The sequence below is a fragment of the Procambarus clarkii genome, chromosome 25 (genome assembly GCF_040958095.1).
Source record: "Procambarus clarkii isolate CNS0578487 chromosome 25, FALCON_Pclarkii_2.0, whole genome shotgun sequence".
NCBI classification, from domain to species: Eukaryota; Metazoa; Arthropoda; class Malacostraca; order Decapoda; family Cambaridae; genus Procambarus; species Procambarus clarkii.
In genome coordinates, this window is record NC_091174.1 from 12,358,750 (window position 1) to 12,383,201 (window position 24,452).

Genomic DNA, 24,452 nt, shown 5'->3' on the forward strand with positions numbered 1-24,452 from the left:
TTTTTATTCCTTTTCAGTTGCATTGGTTAGTTGCCTTTTTTTTTTTTTTTTTTTTTTTTTTGCAACTAACCAATGCAACATGTTAGTTACCTAAACAAATTGGTAACACTGCTAAACTCTAAATTTATATAGTTTTTTTATTAACCTCATCTAATATGTTCCCCTTTATTTTACATGTCTCACATTCTTTCTCTAGTTCCTTGATTTGTCCTTCCTGTTTCCTTACCTTGTCAGTCAAGCTGGCAATTTCCATATCCTGTTTCAAAATACTGTCTCAAAGTATTAACCTGGCTCTTGAGCCCTTCATTTTTTTGTTCTAAATTAAGAAAACTTTCTTAATTTTTCTTAATATGTGATAATTTTAAGCCCTTAGAAAATACTTTGTCATCACTAACTTGCCAAGAAAATCATCTTCCTGCATTTGGTTCTTAGTAAAACCTTTGAAATCTGTGTCCCTTGTTGTCTCCACTGATCCTGTCCTATCTGCCATCTTTGCTTTGATGATGTGTGCTTTGGTTCAGTGTCCCTGGCTAAACAAATTTTCCATATTTGTATATTTTTCTCAACAGTCACCACTCTCCGCCTTATATTAATGATCTTGGAACATTTATGGTATTTGGAACACCATTTGCTTAGCTCTCTCCAGCACTACTACTACTACTTAGATATGATGCAATGATTGTGCAGCTCTCTAAGCCGGGCCTTCTGCTTGCGAGTGGTGTGTGCTAACCAGGCAGCTAACAACAGGGAGCCACTGAGGACCCATATGAAAAAGGCATTTCGTTATATAAGTTTTTTTGTCGTAAATTTCTTTGACACACTTGTGCATAAAGTTTGCCATTCATCGTTCTCGTTAGTATGTTCTCACCGCATTCGTGTTTAAATGATCTTCATGAATAACTTGCCATTTAACCTAGCTTTAGTTGATATTACAGTGAAATGTAACTTTTTAAATGTTATTTATTTATAAATAGAGTTATAATTTTATATTTCTGTATTGTATTGTATTGACTTAAGAAAGTTACAATAATTTATGTTAGAGATATTTTAAAGAATTTATAATTGTAAATATTTGTATAACAACAACCCAAGCTGTGTTAAATTAAAGTTTTGTATTTCAGGCTCTAAAACTGAAGCATCATCCTATATTAAACCAGAAAAACCACGCCCAAGAGACACCCTTACTTCTAGCTGCACAGTGCAGTAAACTGGAAAATGTTAAGCATCTTATTCAGCTTGGATGTAACATTAACCACAAGGAAGATGTACCTGATCCTGTGGACAATCAGTCATATTGGGAAAAAACTGAGAAGCTCATATTGTCAAAGGACATTAGTTCCAAGGTACAAATACTTAAACCAGAAGCAATATTTCAATTACTTTTGATCAGCACTTGATATTTAATAGTTGTAGGGTTTTATACTTTTCCATAAGGTCTTAGTTGTATTTGCACTATTTGTATTTTTTTATTTTAGTATGCAATATACAATTTTGGATAAATTTAATAACAGTTTTTCTTCAATAAATATGCAATATGATAATTTGAAAAGATTGTGTAAAACATTTTGTATGACTTTTATAGGATTTGCACAAAGGGGGAAGTTTGTTGCACTGGGTCAAAACAAGGGAACTCATGGACTTGTGCCTGGATATGGGCTGTGATCCTGACCTCACTAATGCTCTTCATCAAACCCCTTTACATGTTCTGGTAAGAGTGTGTATGGTCTTGGTTTTACTTGAATATATAGCAAAGGAAATGGTAAAAGAAATTGATGACTTAGAACACTTAATATATTCATGTAATAAACTATGATTTGGTTGTTGGTATAGGTATCAGATCTGTTCTAATAGATTTGCATCATGATACAAGTATAACAAATTTAACAATACTGTACAAAGCAAAATATTAAATTTTGTTTTATTTTTCACATGCAAAAATTTCAAAAGCAGGAAACAGGAACAAGAAATTCCTATTTCCTGGTCACAATAATGGGTTATGTGTTGGTAAGGTTTAGCTTTCTCATTCATACACACATAATAGATCTTCTAGATTATAAATGGTAGATTACTGTATTTATGAATCATCGCAAAGTTCTGGCAAAGATCCTGCACGAATATAGACAAAATTATAAGCATTTTGTTCTGTTAATAAACAAACTATTATATGTACTATATTTCAAATGTCTGTCTATATGTGTGTAATTACTTGATTAGATACCTTATAATTTTCACATAAAAATGTTTGTTTTTCTGGAAGAGTTGTTGGTGGCTCCCCTGAATTTATCTCGCCAAGATGGCTTCCCCTGCTGAGTCACGGCACCCATAATAGTCCTGTATGGCTTAATATAAAATGAAGCACTGAAACAGCCAAATGACTCTACAAATGATTCTCTCAATTTGAAGTGATTCACTCAAAATGAGTTCAAACTCCCCCGTGCAAAAGACTGTCAATAGGTGATACCCTGGGACTTCCAGGCTCCCACACCAGCAATGAGTCAGCCCTGTCACTGATATCTGAGCACTTAGACCTTCCCGAGTCACTAAGCCATAACAGGTCTCATTTCATTCCTAGATAAATGTCGGTAATCCTTTGGCCCGAAAAATGTGGGCTTGACAAGTCGATCCACAATGGGCTAAGCCAAAGACCCGTGAAGGGATTGCCAGTGCCTCAAGGTGGTGGCTAATCAAACAGAGACCCCAGACACTGGATATGCTCACCAGAAGAACAGTCACCAAACAGAGCCAAAACAACCAGGCTACAAATGGGGACCATGGCACACTGTATAAACAAGAATGTGAATCCCAGCACAACCAAAAGAATAACCCCAGCCAAGAGCCCAAACAGAGGGGTCAAGAACCCATCAATAGCCCAAGGCAAGTCTTTCCACCCTGGTGCCTGGCCTCTCAGGGGCGATCTCAAAAACACAAACAGCCAGCATGTGGAAAAGCTTTAAAGATTTCTTATAAAGAAAGTGATCTAGGCATGGTTTTGGACAGAAAACTGTCACCAAAAGGGCCACATAAAGAACATTGTTTAACCACTGCACTGCGCAAAGCGCCTTTAGGCGCTCAGAGAGTTGTGCTTTTTGTTTTTAATTTGGCTATATTTTAATGTTTTTTAATGTTTTCATTACTATTTGTGTTTTGAAATGGAAATAGTTGACTTTGGAAACATTTTGACATTAAATTTACCTGAACATTTGTAAAAATAATAAAAATATGTCCTTGTCAATTGCATCAAGACGTTTTTGCCGAAAATAGGTGAGCAGTGCAAGGGTTAAGCATATGCATATGCTCAAGGAGCATATGCTACGCTTTCCAACATCAGAATCACCTTTAAATATATGGATGGTGAAATATTGAAGAAGTTGTTCATGCCCTTTGTGAGACCACTTTTACCCTACACATACAGAACAAACTGGCCGACTTCTCGTAGTGTTCAAAAGAGAGCTTGACAAGCACCTTCAAAGGATACCTGATCAACCAGGCTGCAACTCCTATGTGAGTGATACTTCATACAAGCAGTGAGTCATACGTCAATGATACATCAACTTTTGATAACTCGATCAAACAAGCTGTTACTTGGAGCAGCCCGCAGGCCCACATATCCTCTACAACCCGGTTGATCTGGGAGTTCTTGCAGGAACTTATCTAAATGCTTCTTCTTGAGGTTATCTTGAGATGATTTCGGGGCTTTAGTGTCCCCGCGGCCCGGTCCTCGACCAGGCCTCCACCCCCAGGAAGCAGCCCGTGACAGCTGACTAACACCCAGGTACCTATTTTACTGCTAGGTAACAGGGGCATAGGGTGAAAGAAACTCTGCCCATTGTTTCTCGCCGGCGCCTGGGATCGAACCCAGGACCACAGGATCACAAGTCCAGTGTGCTGTCCGCTCGGCCGACCGGCTCTTGAAGACATCCATCTTTGTTCCGGATGCCTTTGTGTATGGTAGATCTCGGATCCCCAAGCCCCAAGCTCTGATTGCAAAATCCCCAAGTTGGGGGTCAGATTCTAGTCCTGTCTCCTAATTTGTCAATGTGGATCTCAGAAGCCTGGCACGATTCATGGGGTTATCAGTGCCAGCACGTAAACACTGGGAGGTCTCGAGGGCCTACCAGAAAAGGACATTTCACTACGTTTAATGATTTATTGTTTTAATTTAATAATTCAAACAGGGTTATCCATATTTTTGGATAGATTAATTTTTTTTTTAATATTTTATACTTTTATAATTTTACATTTTTACATAGGTTTTGCGGAATAGAATACATTGCATTGTAACACTGTTGTGTCGAGGAGCAAAAGCAAATTGTGCTGACTTGGAAGGCACCACCCCACTGCATTTAGCAGCTGCCCAGTGCTCTACGACTTTAGTTCAGGTTAGTCTGAATAAATCTTTTTGGAATTATGAATATATAATTGATACACAGGAATTTAATAAATTTAGGATAAAATGCTAATGAGTTTACATGTATTCAGCTCCCCTGGCAAAATGTCAGGTGAGCTCTTGTGTGACGGAGTGTCTGTCGTCCATTATTTTTTATATATCTTTTTTCTGTGGGGAGCCCCTTCTGCTCCCTGGAGCTATTGAACTGATAGCCAAAGATGTTGCCGAAGATGGCAGCCAAGGCAGCAAACTTACGAATGTCATTTTTCACATTTTTTTACCGAAGTCGAGGCGTACAAATAACGCCAAAGAGCTGCAAATGGACACAACACATGATGCACCCCAGGCCTGACAAACCAACCAACCCAAGGGCCCCTCCGGAAAGCTGCCATCTCATTCTTCGCTAGAAAAGAAGAAGACGGCTGCAACCGAACAAACCGACTACCAGGACCAAAGGAGCAGAAACCCCTGTGCAGGAGGAAAGCATGAAGCTCACCAATCCGACCCCCCCAGAGGTCAATGCCAACAGAAACAGAGCCTTGGAAAAACTATCTTGAACCGAAGGAGCCACCACAAACCGAGGAGAAGAGAGAAAAGAGAACACACTGTCCAAGGACCAGGACGGCTCAGGCGCATGAGCAGGCCATAGGTGAAGCAAACTCTATTGACTAATGCCCTAGACTAATATATCACATATCAGTCCGATAGCTCCAGGAAGCCTCCAGGGCTCGCCCAGAAAATGGTGTTTCATTACATTAAATGCTGGTTTTTTGTTCATTTCCATACATATTTACCAGTTTCTGCAGACATTACATACTGTTCTTGTAATGCTCTATACTCTTGCAGACACCTCACCTGCCTAGATATGCTCTCACTTCTGCTGCATTCATAGACATCCCCACTTACATATTATACCCTTATTCCATTCATACACATCCCCACTTACATATTATACCCTTATTCCATTCATACAGACACCCTATTCGCCTATTTATGTTCTACGTGTACACACACACCCTACATTTCCACATAGGCCCTCACTCGTATAGCCATCCCATCCTCATCTACTGTCATTCTGTCTACATTCTTCTTTACACCCACATACTGTATACCTTCACTCATCTATGTTATGTATCTCCATCTTTTCATTGCATTAGCATGAATCATAGGGTAAATTATGATTATGAACAAACCATAATGTTCAGAAAAGCAAGTTTGCTACATGAACAAATGACTGTAGTTTAAACGTAAAAACAAAAACTCTTGTGCGCAAAATAAATAAGCTTTTAATAATTTTTATTTTTCAGATTTATAAGTACAGTATATTTATGGTTTATAAAGTAAAGAGCTATATAACTGAATATATAACAATAATTTTAAATACAGTCACTATTCAAATAGGGTACATATGCCTTTCTTCTTCTTCACAATACGTGCAGTTTGCATGAAGTTATATCCTCCCAATGACTGCACGAGTAGTAATGTAGAAAGATGCACATGCTACAATGCACAGCGGCACATCAATGGTCACGATATGACAGAGGCGGGAAGATAACGACACCGTCCACGTGGGTGAGGATATAGGCAAAAGAAACAAACAAGAGGAAAGGGACGCAGGACGGGAATAATGAGAACAGAAGGCGAACGCAAAGCATCGCCACAATAGAGAAAGTGAGGGATGTAGGCAAGAGACGGAGGGTGGGAGGCGAAGGATGTGTAGGAGGCAGGTGTGAAGCAGATGTGAAAAAGTAAAGGAGGTGGGAGCAGAGGAAGGTACAAGGAGTGAATGTGTAGATGGTCAGAGAAAATCAGGACCGGACAGGTGAGGTTAGGACAGGGCAAGGTACGTAGACAGAATGCGGAGCCTTACAGCGGAGACGCAAACGCATCGGTCTTCTTAGAAGCGCCAGCAGGCCAACAGGAAGAAGACCTAGGAGAGTCGCGAGGACAAGTCGTGGGAGAGTGTGGTTTATGGGGCCCGTCAGGCAAGGTGGCAGGGAGCTTGGAAGTCGGGACGACGGAAGATTGCTTCCTCTTGGTACCGGGGGTAGAAATTTGTGGCAAGGCAGCCTGGGGAGAGACACGGGAAAGGCGCACCAATGAGTTTCTCAGGGCGGTGTCCAGCATCATTTCAAACGCATTGGAGATAGCAGAGGCAGTTGTGGTAGGTTGGACGTCAACCAAGGAGAAGCGGAGGAGGGATGCGTCGGGCCAGCCTCAGGAATGGGGAGGATGGACTGTGGAAAGAATTTAGTAAGGAGTTGGAACAGCGCCTTTTCAAGGGCATCCACAACGCGAGTGACAATAATGTAAACAAGATCAGGACTCAGTGGTACGGCGTGTGGGAAAGAAGAGGTCTCAGGGGTGATAGGAACATCATTGACAGACAGGTCATGCCCAGGCAAAGGCGGCGGCAGAGTGGGAAGCAGGGCGTGATGAGGAACTGGGTCAGAACGTAGCAAAGCACAACTGGAAAGCAGGGTGACAGCGGGGAGAGGCTTAGTGAGCGCCACTATGTAGGAAGGACATTGCTTGAAGGTGATGGCATGATCATCACCACAGTTGGGGCAGCAGAGTATATCGGACATGTAGGCACGAGTATAATGGGAACCAGAGCATTTGCCACATTTGATATCGTTGGTGCAACCTTGTGAGGTATGGTGAAAACCTTTACAATGAAAGCATGGAGTGGGATGGGGGGGACTTACACCTCCAATTTATGGAGGAGGCCATTAATCCAAACCAGATCAGGGGAAAAGGAGCCAAGAAAAGTAAGGAGGGCAGTGCCGGTATCACACAGTTGACCATTAGTCCTACACAGAAACTTCCTGGCACCAAAAATCGAAATGTCAGCATTCTGTAGTTGTGCCTTGATGTCGTCTGCACCAATGTCAACAACATGCCGGACCACATAACGTACCAAACGGTCACCCAGAGGTGTATAGCAACGAACTTTGTAACCACAGATGTCAGTAACGTCCGTAAGCTCCAGGTCCTCGGAGTGATTGTGGTCCACCACAATCGAAGTTCCTGCATTTATTTGGTCTGATGTCGTGCACTTTGATCTTAAAGAACATGGGAATGGCATGATAAAGGAGGCTTTGCACCCTGTTATTTCCCAAAACGCTCTAATCAATGGGCGTATCGGCATCAAAGGCAATGATGAACGTTTGTTGTCCAGGAGAACTCGTCCTATGTTGAGCAAGTGGAGAGCGTAGAAACGAAGGCCGCGGAGGGTCACAAGGTACCTCAGTTTGTTGGTGACGTTTTGCCTCCAATCTATTAGCCTTACTATGATGATTACTGTCCAGGAAAACACCCTCTGGATTCCCCTCCAAGACCAGGAAAACGATGCAATCGGAATGCATGCCATGTAACAACGGGTCCTGAAAGGGGAAAAGGAAAGGGGGATCAAAGGGAATCAGGAATGTCACTGGGAGAGACGCTGCGTGCACCACCATCCGTCGTCATGGTCGGCCGGCAAGTCCCCCACACTTGCCTTTAATTTAATATAGCATCATGTGTGATAAGTTCATTATGAATTGATTTAAAATGATTTTGATTAATAAACTAAGCACATTCCTTTCTTTATAGGCCTTCATTGTGTTTGGAGGAGATATTAATGCCATGAATAAGAGAGGAGAGACACCAAGGCATCTGGCTGCATCTTGTAAAGTGGATGACAAGATAAAAGGAGCTGAGAGAGACAAAGTCATATATCTACTGCATACAGTTGGAGCTAAAAGGTACAGTAGCTTCTTCGTATTTAATTTGTCAAGTGATTAATTTTTGCAAATGATTACGTTAATGTTTCTTAATGAATAGTTTTTTATTGGTTTCAAATTTACAGGTGCCAAGTAAAATTAGCTTCATGTTCAGATGGATGTCTGGATGAAGGCAATTTTAATGGTGTTCCACTCTATGAAAAACCTTTACTTCGTTCACGCTGGATTATGGATGAATATCTCTCAAGTAATCAAATAGCAGAATCAATAAGGTAGGTATTAAGGTATTTCAGTTATTATTCGACTTTATAAGCAGTGTTATTTCTAAAGGAACACAAGTCATGTGCCTGTAGATTGGCTTCCATTTTGTGGGACAGAAAGCCTGTTAAGTTTAGTGATGCCCCTCTTTCGCCAGTTAATGGCCTACAGGATACCTATTTTCTATTAGATTGATAGACGATTCGGGTGTAAGACAATATGGCCAAATGTCTCGTTGATCCTAGGACTTGAATCTGGGGACATTCGGCTGTGAGCCAGCTGTGCTGAACTCTTGTGCTTTCACAGTGTAACCTAATTCCAGACATTCAATTTTTATCTATTTGCCAATTATAGTGTTATCTTTTGCAACCAAGAAATCAATGCATAAATGTTAAAATAAGGCAAATGGTATCGTGGGATTTATGTGTACTGTATAATCCTCAAATGTACCAGCAATACAAACAAGCAAGAAACAACTTGGGGGACCATCGACAAGCTGCCAGCTTCCTGTCCTCGTCGAGGCCACTAGGGTTAGTAGCCCCTCAGGTAAATCAGGTAAAAATCTATGCTGCAGTGAGGAAAGAGGCAGAAAGAATCTTTGAGAAAGGTATAGTGGACAAATGTAAAAGAGAACTAGGCCTATTTTGATAATTTATTAAAAGTAATTTCGAGATAAAGGATAAAATACAGAGGTTGAAAATGGGGAACAGATTCATGGAGAATGAAAACAAATGTGTTAAACATTAAATGAACCATTCCAAAGTGTGTTTGTGAAAAATTAGGTTTTCAGAGAACCGGACACAATACGAATTTTAGAGAATAACATGGAGTACATAGAGGTGTGTCTTGGGATGAAGTGAAACTGAAAAAACTGGTCCCATTCAACTGTTGTTATTGTTATAAACAACCTCCTGGTGCTTCGGAGCTCATTAACTGTTTAATAATTGGAAACAAAGCTGCCAAAGATTGAGAAAAGATGTACAGGTTCGTTAGTGCTTGCGTAAGTGCTTTCGTGAATCTGGCCCCAGGAGCCAAGCCATCCCCCCAAAGCCCCAGCCACACAAGAAAAGGCCAGGGCAACCGAAAAACACTAAGGGGGCCCACTGGTCAGACCCATACGCACCGGCAGGATGAATAGGCTCAAATGCCTCCGCCGCCACTCCGGAAGGGGAAACCTCTGAAACCACCCGAGCCTCAACACCAACTAAACCTCACCCCACCCACGAACCTGCTGATGATGCAGAGCCGGAAACCAGGGAGGGGGAGACCGGATGTACAACAAAAGGGGAAGGAAGGGCAGAAGGTACCAAGATGAAGTGACTCCCATCCCAAGTCCAGGTCCCGAAACCCAAAACGGGGCAGTCTCAGGGCATTCGGGGAAGTGACGTACTCATTGCGTTGCAGCAACAGAGCCCAGCATGCAACGCAGCTGCTGCCTGCACCCTCAGATCATGATCAAAAACGAGGTTGAACAGGAACACGCACGAAAAGCAACATCACATGACTCCGGGTCAAAGGAACCACCATCTAGATGCCATCACTACAGGCAGCACGGCAGAGGCACAACCGGTGAATGTCACCCTGAGATAAGGGGACAGAGCAACCATCAACCTCGCACAAAGCAAGGGAGGACTCGAGGGTCACATCCATCGGACCACGGATGTCCACTCGTTTGGCTTTCGGTAGCAATAGTTTCACCAGAATTGGGGTTTGTCTTAGGACGCCTACCTTTCTGGGTGCCAGATCTAGTCGGTGGCAAACATAGAATGCTTCCAATCACATGGGGGTTTCTATAGGCCATTGCTCCTTGCTCCTTTCTGAGGGGCCAGGTTCTGGCTCATGGTCCCCGGTAGGCAAGAACTCCATGCACTTTGACTGATGCCAGAAAGCTAATAATTACATATCAGCCTGGATAGGTCCGGGGAGCCGACGGGGCTCCCCCTAGAAAACTTCCTATTGCCTTCAGTATATCATGAAGAGTGTTTTTGCTGACTGTATTTGGTACAGATGGCACTCCTCAGAATTCCAGATTCAGCGTCCTTTATAAACTGAACTTTTTGTTCAAAATTGACTTCACTGCTTGTTGAAACCCTGAACAACAGATTTCTGGCATTTCATAATGCCATTGTGGCAGGATGCAATATATATTCACAAATATAAAAAGGTGAAAGAGGGGAAGGACTTTGTCCACCATGGGGAAAACACAAAAACAAGGCTGAGTCGTCGGAACAGGTGCAGAGGTCGCCCCATTGCAACTCGATGGCCAGCAACTACACAGGCCCCTTGAGGGTGGAGGTGCCTGGGGTTGGACTTGCAAACAAATGGTTGGAATAATCGGATGGTTAAGATTCAGAAAAAGACAAAACACACAGCCCATAGCAGAATGGACCAAACTACAATATTCACTCACTGACGTTCCACCACCTCTGATGATCTTCATGCTTCTTCACTGTGGCATGTTGCCTTGACCACTCCGACTAGATGCCATCACACCTCGTCCCCTTCCTTGAAGCTGCTGCACTGCATAATATTTTTCATGCTGTGTCGCTTCCCATGGACCAGGTGCATGAACCCGTCCACATCACATTGCCTGTACCTTGGCACAGGACCTTTCTGCTCCACCAGTGACCCAGGGTGACAACCATAGTTTTATTTTCTCTACAGATATCTATTGGCATTGGAGAGGGGAAGTACTGTAGCAATTACATCAGAACTGTTAGCGAGTTCTGCTTCATCAGCACACTACTCTCACCCAGTCAACAAACAGCGTTGGTCCAAGCCAAGCCAGCAGATGAACATACTGTATAAGCCTGCAAGAGAACAGATCTTAATTATCCCCAGCTCATCAGCAGTACCACCACAGAGCAGCCAGGAGCAACACCTCTGACCTCCCTTGGCCCAGTTGTTTCACTGGATGGACTTAGTCTACAGCCACCTGACTGCCACCAACTGTGATCTGACATAACCACCACCTGCAGTCTACAGCCTCATCTTATGGCACTTAGTCTCCCAGTGCCTTATCAACATACATCAACCAATGCAACCATTGAAATAAATATATATACTGTTAATTATCTTGTGTGTTTTATATACCCTGACAGAAGGAACGGTAAAGAGTTTAAAGAACATCAGTCTGTATTCAAATTATCTACAAACAATACCCAAGTGTGCATGCCTAGCACTAATGCCTCAGTCTCAAGAGGCAGCAGGCTGTGGGAAGAGCTACTGTAAATGTTAATTGGAAATTCTTTGCTGCTCTGTTGACAGTATGGGTGCCGACATCTTGTGGTGGTCTGGAGTATCAGCCAGGCAGGCCAATAGCTAGCAAAATAATACTTAATAGTTTCTTTGAGGCTGAGTAGTACTTGGGGTTGTGGGGGTTTGAGAGTATATGAGTGAACCTTCTTTAGGTCATTCTGAGCTGTATTAAGTTTTATCCAATCTTCTCCTACCTCCACTATGACTTGACTAGGACTTAAAAAATGCCCTACTTCTCTGTGAAGTATATGTCTACCAAACTTGACTCTGTGTTGTACTGTCCTTGGGAAGAGCAGGACATTGCCAAAGGTAACAACCAAGTACAGCATTACAGTTCAGAAAACAAGACAGAAATATATACAGTTCTTACACTAAGTACTGAATAATGCCACAGAATATTGGTGCTTGGTCATTGGCCTATTTCTCACCACAAAAAAAAAATTATCACTATTGAACTTATTTATACATGATTGTAATACTATCATATATTTCATAATATTTTTTAGCTGAGGATCATTGAGTACATGTTGATATCATATAAATAACATAAAATAATGAGCATCTGAATTTTATTATAGTGATGATAATTAATTATTTTAACATACAGGTGGCAAGTAACAAATCGCAGTAACCAGCAGCGCACTGGTAGAGTGCTGTGCCTGGACGGAGGAGGAATCAAAGGACTGTCATGACACAAATGCTGTTTGTCATCCAGGAGATGCTGGGAAACCTATTCAAGAGTGTTTTGATTGGATATCTGGCACCAGCACTGGTGGCTTCTTAGCTCTGATGTTATGTTCAGGTAATAATATAAAAGCTTGGTAAGTGTGTCATACTCAAAGATAAAGTTTATTTTTCCAATTATGAAACCAGTTGGTATTTGTAAGCATTACCATTGAAAAGCTGCATGAAATGCCTATTCCAACATTATGGTTCTGTTATTTGGTTGCATTCATTGAGCAACGCTATGGGTGGATAACCATAGGTTCCAATGCTTGGCCTTGTCTCACAGCTGCTTAGGCAACCTCGGGTGTATCACTGGGTACTTGATTGCAGAAATATGTAACTTTCATTGGGCTTTTCTGCCATGATCTGTAAAGAAATCCAGACTTTGCCTTCTGGCAGTTAAACTGCACCTTTGGTGAAAGATACCTTCCCAAGGCAATTTCTCTTATCTTGCCGAGACTCCTTGATGCTGGTGGCTGTTCTGGTGCCTGTGCCTACAACTTCTTTTGGTTCAGCAGTATGCTGCCCTGCTAGTGTAACACGGGTTATGGTCCTCTCTCTCTACTTCTCTACCTTCTACTCCCTCTACCCGTATTCTTACTTTTTATTCTCTACCAAGGGACTCCAAAACTTTTACCAAAGCCAACTCCACGCCACGTGGTCCTAAGACGATTGACCGACTTAGGATTCTACACCCAGTATGACGTGACCTAGGCTCTGAGCAAAACTCTAGAGTCGCCTCTACGCTGCCACCACCAGACCAGTAACACAAGAGCAATGATCGAGGTCTGGATCGATCACGCTAATTAATCAACCTAGGGGCTTGATCCCCACTAGTAGTTTATAACCTCGGAAACTTGAGTGTGGAATTAATTAGATGGGGATGATGAATTCCGATCCGATGTTAGAATCGGCGCCCAATCCAACTCTGCCTCGTGTGGACCACGTGACCAGGACAAGTGTACACATAAAACACATGGAAACAATAAAAATGCAAATTCTTAACTTAATTAATTTATTAAAAGAAAACTAAAACAAAAAGCTAAATATGTTCACTCCCTGTCACTTTAACACTCCCTACTTGACCTGAATGGCAAATGAGACTATTTCTATACATAACCATAGCAACTATACCTCTATGTTTTCCAGCTAAGATGTTGGGCTGGTCTCGGGGAGAGGTAAGATGTTTGACCTCTCCAGCTGCTTCCGTGACCACACTGATCTTTTCCTCGTCTGGTCTACCCCAGACAAGAACATTGTAACCTTCCGCCTAGTCAAAGTTTCCAAGTTACTAGCAAGGTTTAAGTTATAACAATTAACCTCTGTTTGTACTGAATTGATCCAGACTGGTTGAATTATTTTACTGAATTAAATTACAAACATCTAACGGCAGAGCTGTTCCCGATCCCCAAAATGGTTAATTGAACTTTGAGAAATACTAGACATGTCAACCCTGCTGACCTATGACCGCCGGTCACTCCGCCTTAAAAGTTAGATCTGATTCGTGACGTCACTGATGGTGACTTAAACTCAATAATTAGAATACTCTTGATATTGTATCCAGTACTATTATACAATACAATTTTAATGCAAAATGAATAAAGGCTAATTTTCTCTAAATTACTGAATACTATAGGATGATTCATTATACGCAGCTATGAACAAAGATGCCCGCCATTTGTGACTCAGACCTGCTAATTCCCAGGGGACTGGGCGTTGTTGAGAGGTCAGGTCCCTACTCGAACTTCTGGAACCTTCTGGAATAATTCTTACAACAGCCTAGTTTGTTACACTAGCAGCCTCCTCTAGGCACCACTCTGCAACACAGTAAAGTGTTTCTATGCTTATTCTTCATTTTAAACACTACTTAAGGAAGCAACCGATTGTAATAACTCAGAAATAAGGCTTCGAGTTAATGAGAAGTTCCTTTTTAAAATGTATCATTTAGCACCTGCTGTTCCTCATCTCCTGTACTAAAAATTCCTTCTTAGTTTCAGGCCATTGAACCCTGGGGTGATTTGTACTAGCACCTAGTTACAGTCAATAGGGGGATCAGGCAGCCCAGCTGGTGGTTATTGAGAGCCAACATCTGGTAGTCATCTGTGATGCACATGAGGGGTAGATGCTTTCGTGGAGGATGTTGCTTCCGCTCAGTTCCGCAAGCTTTCTTGTGCATTTTTTCACCTCCGGCCTGCTCATGCACTGCCTGAGTCTTTAGACAGTGTTCTCTCTTTTCTTTCTTCTTCTTCTTCTCACTTTGTTGTGGCCCCTTCGGTTAGGGATTGCTTTTGGAATTCCTTGTTTTTGTTGGCATTGGCCTCTGGGGGTCGGGTTGAGGAGCATCATGCTTTCTTCTGACATCGGGAGTTCTGTTCGTTTGCAGCCTTTTCTGGAGTAGAATGAGATGGCTAGCTTCCGGTGTGGTCCATTGGTTGTGGATGCTTGGTTGGTTAGGCTGAGGGTGCATCACATGTTGTGTCTGGTAGCGGCTTTATGCCACCAGACACACAACACAGGCCACTGGTTCTGTGATGGACACTCTTTGGATGGATCCAGATTCCCTGGTTCCATGGCTCGTGTGTCTCAGTTTGTCCGCAGTGTCATCAAGTCCAGCCAACCTGGGGTCTACCCAGGTTGGGTATAAGCCCATGACCTTAGCAAGTATACTTTTTTTGGAAGTTTTGGCAACTTGTCCTGGGTAGACATTCAAGCATGGAGGTTTTGGAGGTCAAACAGGGTCCTGACTGCCAGGTATCTAGGTTTTTTTCTAGGGGAGTTATTTTTATCTTTTAGGATGTAGACTGCACAGATTAACCAGACAGTGGTCTGTTTTGATTCCCCTACCTTTCTGGTTCCTTTCTCCAGTCGATGGTAATTATGACATACTTTAAATGTAAAGTGCTTATAGGTCATTGCTCCCTGCATCTCTCTGAGGGAACCAGGTTCTGGCTTGTGGCTCGTGGTAGGCATAATAACTCCTGTGACTGATGAACCCAAACTAATATAGCATACATGAGTTCGCATAGCTTCAGGGAGCCTCGGGGCTCACCCAGAAAATGACATTTCATTACATTGAACACTGTTTTTTTAACGAACTGAAGTAAAATTATCCAAATGCTGTACAAATTGATTTTGTTTACATAAAATTGGTCCCATAGCACTCAACACACATGCCATACTATTTTATCAGTACTGTATGTATGGATCCATAAATGAGAGTGAAAGGGTTAAATAAAACTGTATACTGTATATGGAAGGGATATTTGATGATGATTAATAAATAAATCAGTTGTTGTTAAAAATAGAATGGATGTAAAGTACACTGGTACCTCAGTTTTCAAATATAATCCGTTCTCAGAGACAATTCGAAAACCAAAACAAATTTTCCCACAAGAAATAATGTAAATTGAATTATCCGTTCCACACCCCCAAAAATATTAACTAAAAAACACATTTTATACAAAATAATACTCTAGGTATCTTACCTTTATTGAGGACTCTTGTTGGCATATGGAAGACAGTGAGGAAGGTGGGAGGAGAGGTGTTAGTGTTTTGAAGGGGAGTCCCCTATCATTGTAACAGCAGTGATGACATTTCTGGGGTAATCTCTCTTACATTTTGCAGGCATACCACTAGGACCTGGTTGTGGCTCACTGCTTGCTTGTTTTACTAAGAATCTGTCTACAAACTCTTGTTTTTCCTTACATTTTAAAACTTGTGTGCAGTGAGACTCACTATGATCACATTGTCTCACTATGAATGATCTCTTGTTTTTCCTATGTCGTCATCCTCACAACTATTTTCTTAAGTTGAACTTTGCCACTGACTTTCTTGGAATCCATGGCATGATATATAATAACAACTTTTATGTTTAGAAACTAAATAAAGCACAAAAAAACTAAATTCTTCACAAAGAATTCAAGCGCGGTCGTCTCTAGGCGGGAGACACGGATAAACTGAAGCGCGCCATGTGCTCGGTTGGCCCATACTGTACTTGTATCAACAAACTCGAGCACAGAGGCAAACTTCGAGTACCGAGTCAAATTTTTCAAAGAAATTGAGCTCGAGAACCGAAAAATTCAAAACCAGGGGCATTCAAAAACCGAGGTTCCACTGTATATTACTCTAAAATTATTTGTTTAATAAATTTTTGTTTTCACGTACCCAACATAATTCATGTGATCATATTAACACATTGGTCTTCCTTTAACAGGGAAATCTGTGCAAGACGTACAATCACTGTATTATAACCTGAAGGAAAAAGTGTTTATTGGTGGGCGACCCTATGTAGCAGGGCCATTGGAGGAAATTTTAATAAAGGAGTTTGGCGAGGATACAATGATGAGTAGCATTAAATCTCCAAGAGTCATGATAAGCTCTACTCTGGCTGATCGACTACCACCTGATTTGCATCTCTTCCGTAACTATGAGTCTCCAATGAGTGTTTTAGGTGAGTTTTAAAATTAAGTTGTTTGTACCAATAAAAATAAAAACACAAATCCAACACTCTTGAACATCAACAGCAAATTGAACTCGGACGTATAGGTTTAATTTACCTAAAAAAATCTTAAAAGTTATTCAGGAAATAGATAAATGTATATTTGTCACTGCAACTAATGAAAATGAGAACATTGATGAAATATTTTTTCAATGCTGGAGGAAGATAGTAAAAAATATCATACAGTATAGAGGGTGAGACATGTATGAAACAAAATATTCATCGAATTCATAGAAATTAAATAATTTGAAGGTGATACAATTTTGTGCAGTATGAGAAATGAGTGAGTAATGTAGAGAAGTGTATATATATAGTACTGTATACTGTATGGTAATTAAGAATATGTATAGTGGGTAGAAGAAAAACTTGAAGGACTTTGAAGTACTCTTATGTTAATGGCATTAAGAAATGAAAACAGTTTTATGAAATATAGACATTTTGACTATGTATACTGTCAATGCTTTCTGCTTATTATGTATTTCTGATGCCATTTAAGGAGACACTTTAACTGAGTGTGTTATGACACCCTCGACTTTCCTACCTCTATGAGTGAGGGTGGGGCAGGATTTTCCTCCTCGCTCCCAATAAACCATGAGAGAGTAATATGCCTAGTGAGATGGTGTTGACTCTGGGTTACCAGTGTGTAAGTTCTGGAGAACCACTGAGGGAACCACTCCAGCAAAGTTCTATAAACAGTACTTGGCAGTATGAAGCTAGTTTATATATACTGGCATCTTGCCATCACATATGATAATGATGTCCATTATCTGTTTTTTAACTCCTCACTTCTATATTCTGTGTTTAGATTCATGTGACTGATATTTTTAATAATTGTGGCATTAATACTTAAATACAGATAGGGTAATTTTGTGGTTAATGGGTCAGATGTCAAAGATACTATTGTATACAGTATGTAAACTATATTTGGTTTATGTTCGGCTTATTTCATCTGCTTAGTTCACTTTTTGGAGGATGTATTCGTCCACTTAATGTAGATCAAATTTGCCTTTAATTTCAGGAATACAAGAAAATAATGTTTTCATGACTACACAGGCACCTGATAAACAAAAGATGTGGCTTGCGGCTAGATGTTCTGGAGCTGCCCCTACATATTTTAGGTATTGTTTTCAATATTACTCTTAAATTTTAAAGGTGCCATTTCTCTTAATTATCTTAAATTTAAACAGAACAAAACTAGAGGTATGCTAGTGTATCTGTGGGATTGGTGTATTTTTGTGGTACAGTACTGTCTATGCTTGCTAATCTTAATCACGTGGTCTCCCTGGGAATGGTGTATTTTGTGGTACTGTCTATGCTTGCTAATCTTAATCACGTGGTCTCCCTACCCCGTATGGAGACTGTATGAGTTACCTGGACTTGTGAGTTACCCAACTTTTTACCAGGAAAGCTAAAAAATTTATATATTCATAATTTTTTGTATCATAACCAACATAATTTCTATTGCCACGTGTAGTACAATAAACATAAATTTACACTGTTAGGGAAAGGATCTTCATATACATAGAGTACTCAAGTAATTTATTGACAATAGCAGAAATTTCAACTTGTTAGTTCTTCATCTTGCTTGTTGAAGGCTTCAGTTTTTCATTTACCTAAATAACCCTACACTAAAATTACTGTACAAGAAAAATTACAGCTGCTTAGGCTTCACTGGTTGAAAGGTCCTTGGCTTGCCAGTGATGCTTTACTTATTGGAGGTTTCCTGCTGAGGCTTTGCTGCTTGAAGATCTTTGGCTTTCTGTTTTAATCAAATAAGACTGGTTTTGCTTGTTTCCTTTTTTCACTGGCCTCTATAATCAGTTCTTTGGTCTGCCTCAAATACTGATACATACAGTATTTCCAACTTCTGGATTAATGCTGTTGGATGAAATATTATTTACTTTGTCAATATAAGTCATGAGGTCACTGTATTTAGTTGTCTGTACTTGGCTAGTTGTGCTTGCGGGGGTTAAGTGCTGGTCCCGCCTCTCAACTGTCAATCAACTGGTGTACAGATTCCTGAGCCTACTGGGCTCTATCATATCTACATTCGAAACTGTGTATGGAGTCAGCCTCCACCACATCACAGCTTAATGCATTCCATTTGTTAACTACTTTGACACTGAAAACATTCCTTCTAATGTCTCTGTGGCTCATTTGGGTACTCTGTGGTGTTACACTCTCTGGTGTTACTTCCTTGTCATTCTCTTCATCCAACTCATCCTCTTGAATAGTACAGTGCATCGCATTTAGACATATAAATCGCCAAAGCCAAAAACTGAGGAACTGAAAGTCATAATGGCTCACAAAATTAATGTAATGTCCTGTTTTCTATTCATGGGTCCTCAGGTTGGGTTCGGGCAATTTAGTACATCACTTTAGTGACACTGTGAATGCTAGAGGCTGCTTCATCATCCTTGTCTTCATTCACCTCACCAGAAACAGACTGGAGAATCTCTTCTTCATTCATCACACCATATCCTAGGTCATTGGGATCTCTTTCTAGCCATTAAACCATATCATACCTCTTAGATGTTACCCAGCATGTCACAACTTGCCATGGATTGCATTAGTAAATCCTTCAAAACTCACATCTTCCTCCTCATTTACTGGAGCTGTGAGGAGTTTCTTCCACAAATTCTTCAAAGTCAACTTCATGACTTCACTCCACATTTTGACAATTATATATGGCTTCCTTTATCAATTTTTTTTTTTACATTTTCAAGTGTTCTTTTGGCCTTGGTACCTACATCTAGTTCCTCATCTTCCTCAGGAGGTAAAACAACCAAGACTTCATTCAGCATCTTTTTGGTGTACAACCCCTTTGTGGTGCAGATAACACCTTGATTAATGGGCTGGATGAGAGGGGTAGTATTAGGAGACGTGCAAAATATGTTATGTTCCCATCATTTGAGGTTAAAGTGTCAATATGGGGGTGGGCAGATGCATTGACAAACAAGAGCAAAGCCTAATCTTCTTTTGGTCTCACTTTGTGTTTCTTGATTTGATGGTCACTAACTTCCTTGCAAAAAATCACGAAAGAAAAATCTCCTCTATGTAACCAGATAGGGTGAGTGAAGTTAGTCATTCTCCAGTCGATGTTGACCAGGGTAGTAGGGGAGGTGTGAACTGGATAATCTGCCATGGTTTTGAGGATGTTAGGATGTTCTTTGATAAAGTTTTGTTGTTTTTGCATTGTCAGGCATCTTGAAAAATTTTTATGGTCTTACCAATATATTGAGATCATGGGGGCCAACAGTCCCCATATGAAGGCATAGACAACTTCTCTCTCAAGATGTTTCATTGGTGTTAGATGAATTATTCATAAATAAGTTAGTTGGCAGTCTTGTTACTCTTGTAGTAAATTGTGATTTGTATCATCTGGTTATCTTGAGGTTATCTTGAGATGATTTTGAGGCTTTTTAGTGTCCCCGCGGCCCGGTCCTCGACCAGGCCTCCACCCCCAGGAAGCAGCCCGTGACAGCTAACTAACACCCAGGTACCTATTTTACTGCTAGGTAATAGGGGCATAGGGTGAAAGAAACTCTGCCTAATGTTTCTCACCGGCGCCTGGGATCAAACCCAGGACCACAGGATCACAAGTCCAGCGTGCTGTCCGCTCGGCTGACCGGCTCCCTTTAGTTTTGGTGGTGGGGGTAATGTTTCTGTCAGTGATGTCTTTCTGGGCTCTTTCTCTCTCTCTCTCTTTTGTTTTGTGAGCTGTTGAAATGCTGTTGTATAATAGTTTAATAGGTACATCATATTTTGAAGTGTTGGTCATTTCATCAAGAGGTAGCATGGCGGGTCACGTTTTTTTTCATGATCTCTTCACAACATATCTGTTAAGAGTATCCATTGTTGAAAAGAACTTGTCTTTACTATATTCCTCATGAACCTGCTTCAAGCTGGAACTGTGTGAGAGCACGGTTGATATAGGAACAAGGGGGGGGGGGGGGGGGTTATAATGACCCCTTGCAGTCCATGTGAGCCCAGAGGAAAACTATGCAATCCAATACGGAGCCCAGAAAGGGAAGTTTCATTACACTCTGTGCACTATTGTAATGAATGTTGCTTTGTCTGAGCTAAACTATCACCATCTAAAAATGACTGGAATTCCCTGTATCAGCAGTGCCAAGCTGTCATGCTGTATAACTCTTCATGATCCTGGCTTTGAACTAAATTTGAAAATTACTTGTTCAATGCTCATTACTAAGCTAACATGGGAGCCATATTCATGATATTTCTTATACTGATTCAGTTTTGAAGGTACTTTATTCAGATATATAATACCACCACAAGTGTACAATCAAAATTTGTTTTTTATTTTTAATATAAGTGTATATTTTCTGGTGTTTTCTCCTCCAGAAGTAATTACTACATAGTAGCAGTATTAGATTAATTATTTTAAAAGCAGTGATCTTAGAAGAGTAATTATTTTTGTTTTGTGACCTTATTTTTATTAGATGTGGCAAGTCAATGAAGAAAGATGAAAGCAGTAAAAGAACTTTGAATACATCCACTAACATGTGGTAACTATGATCTGGCAGGTTGAAGTTTGTTTGAACTTGCAATCACTGTACTTGCAATATAATTCTTCAAGAAATTAGGCTTTTTCCTAATAAAAAAATTCTGCATGAGATCAGCAATTAAAGTACTGTACAATATGTGCATTTGTGATTGATTTTCATTTTAGCATGAGTGACAGCAAGGTTGCCTGAAATAATTTTAACACATACTGTGCTCTTTTTATATTATGCTACATTAATAATACACTAATATGCATTTTGTAAAATGAAAGGTTTTTCACAACTCATAAAAATGTACATCTATATTTTTAATTCATCATTAAATTACAAAGGTACTTTTCTGAATAAAATGTGACTTAAAATGCTGTAGATATAAAAAAAAAAAAGGAAAAATGACCATGTATCAATTTTTTAGTTTTAATTGGCTTTCAGGAAAGTATTCTTCAATGGAGACAGTGAGTCACAATAATGTGACTGAAGATATGATGAACAAACCAAACCTCAGAAAATGAAGAAACGATGATGTTTCGGTCCATCCAGGACCATTATCAAGTCGTATCACACGACTTGATAATTATTCTGAAAGGACCGAAACATACTCATTTCTTCATTTTCTGATGTGTGGTTTGTTCATCATTCTTCAATGGACTTTTTTTTATTCTTAAACCTATATTTAGATCTCCCAAAGCAATGTTCTGTATATACAGCTGTACACGCAAGATGAACAATGCCACTACTGTTAACCAAAATATCTTATCACAGCTTCATTATTGGCAGTATAGTTATATTTACTTGTAGTGTATTATAGTCGGTTTTGAGAGCTCTTTTACACCCCAAGCCTGGGTCAGGCTGGTGTGGTGATAACTGTTGCTTGCAGCGGCCTGCAGCCTCTCATGTCCACTACACCCCAAGCCTGGGCCAGCACCTAGCAATATTAATTCAATTCTAAAACTGAAATGGCATTTCCTTGGAATGTGTGGAAAATGTCATTACTTTTAATTTATATAAATAAAATTGAAAATGTTGTTTGAACAAGCTCTTGTAAGTATTATTAAGGGGTTATAGATTTGTAAGGAATTACTTTTGAAACTTCACACGTCCAACACTTGTTGATCATGAAGTTCCTCTGTACAGTGATATGAAATAAAGAACAGTATTTTATATCTATAAATGTGGATACATGATTTCTCAGGAGAAAATTATCTTATAATATGTTTACTATTGATTCTTCTAGTGAGATTCTTCTACATCCTTAGCAGTCTGCTTAGTTTTGGTTTCCATTCCTTCTGGCTCAGTGTTTGAACTCGAGCATCTTTCAGTAGATCACTCCAAAGTCCTTCCTTGCTTGTTTGAGTCTCTCCTCTGACCTTTGCGTGTAGTTTCTGATTCAGGTCTATAGTCATCTATACAGTCCATTGGTGGCTTGGCTCTTGGTGTCCCACCTGTGTCTTTTGTCACAGTGACAGTATGAGGTTTCTTGGGGTTCTTTTCATCAGTCATTTTTTTCCCTCTGTTTTGGCTTCGGAGGCTCTTTCCCTTTTTGTCTTGGCAATTTGTGGATTGGCATTTTAAGCTGAATTCTGTCCCCTTCTCTTGTTTGACCTTGGTGGGGCAGCTTTTGTTTGTTTTTAGCGTCGATACTATGCTGAAAGAGTCATTTCATTACATTCAACACTTTTTTTTTAAGGTTGTTTGACACTTACCTCTTGCCAGTTGATGTCCCCCTCCAGGAAATTCTTGATTGCTGCATCTGGTTTTGTTGTTGTTTATATATTCACTTTTATTACACAGTTGAGGATTCCATTTTTATGGTACCTTCCCTTCCCTCGGGCCTAGTCATCTTTTTCTGCAACTTCAACATTTTCCTTTCATTTTTGGTAAGAATATGGCAATTCTGAGTTCCAGAGGGAATGTTTAGTTATAGACTCTTGGTTTGTCCAGCCAGAGGTGCACCATATGCCTTGTCCTATGACCAAAATTTGGTGTGATTTTGTGATTCTCGTGTTGTGTGGATTTATACCTTGTTTGTGGACCCTGTTTCCCTCATTCCTTATTACAAGGCCTGCTTCTCCCATGTCATTCAGCAGAACATTCGGCATATCCAACTGGCAGTTTATCCCCACTCTCATGATGTATGGAAGTTTGCTACTGTCAGTTTGCTTTGCCATTATGTCCCCTCCCTGTTCCTTTCTTTTCCATAGAATTTGAGGGTGTGTTTCTGTTATGGGGGCTCATGAATGTTATGGGGCTCATGAACAAGTGGGTAGTCAGGATGCCATGCGCTGCCATCTGGGGCCAGTCAGGTACTTTACAGCTGAAGTGTTTTATCCTACAGCAGTTTTTGTTTGCCTTGCATATGCATAATGAAATCACAAGTAAGTGATGTACCTACAAGAACATATCGAGGCCGTATGATGAAATCAATCCCACATACAGTGCAAGCTCATTTCGGCGAGCTATATGGGACCAATCCCGATTCAGTACAGTGAGGGATTCCTTCCAGCTGGAAAAGCCTTCAGGAGGCATTTGCAAGATTTAATTTGTTTGAGACAAAAATACATTGCTTCACCTGTTTCATTCTTCCAACATTGCTTCCTTCCCAAAAAAACATTCAGAATATGAATGGAGTCATATTCATACTTTAATATTTTCCACACACTGTGGGCTAATTTCACTGAGCTAAATTTAAATTCAAACTTATCATATTATGGACAACCACAGGAGAACCTATCTTTGAAGAGATTTCACAACATTTAGCATATTTCTACACCCCAGCCTCAAAACCTTATTTCAAAGGAAGAAGGGCTCATATTTTAGTAAATGAAATGGGGCAACTTGAAATTAAAATAAACCATAGAAATTGGTTTTAAACTGCTCAGTGGCTTTCTGTAGGCTCCAACTCTTTCTTAAAATGTTGGGTCCATTTACAAAAATCATTAATGTAAAAATTCTGCTTGGGGTACTTTTCAAGCTCGTCGTAGTTCAGTTGGTAGTGCATGTGCCTGGGAAATGTGGGGGAAAGCAGATTTGACCCCACCATGTGACCTAAATATTTTCTCATTGTATGCTTTGTT

At 40.4% G+C, this 24,452-nt stretch overlaps 1 protein-coding gene across 1 annotated transcript in view; it reads left to right on the forward strand.

Moving 5' to 3' along the window:
• Window positions 1–1,121: 1,121 nt before the first annotated feature.
• Window positions 1,122–24,452, forward strand: part of LOC138368640 (85/88 kDa calcium-independent phospholipase A2-like) — a gene marked incomplete at its 5' end in the record, with an annotated part of 38,093 nt that continues 14,762 nt past the window's right edge. Inside the window, 11 exon segments of the mRNA XM_069331310.1 lie at window positions 1,122–1,343; window positions 1,583–1,708; window positions 4,251–4,379; window positions 7,982–8,133; window positions 8,238–8,384; window positions 12,236–12,309; window positions 12,312–12,347; window positions 12,350–12,430; window positions 16,568–16,804; window positions 17,871–17,970; window positions 21,316–21,381. Coding sequence (XP_069187411.1) covers window positions 1,122–1,343; window positions 1,583–1,708; window positions 4,251–4,379; window positions 7,982–8,133; window positions 8,238–8,384; window positions 12,236–12,309; window positions 12,312–12,347; window positions 12,350–12,430; window positions 16,568–16,804; window positions 17,871–17,970; window positions 21,316–21,381 — 1,370 coding nt within the window.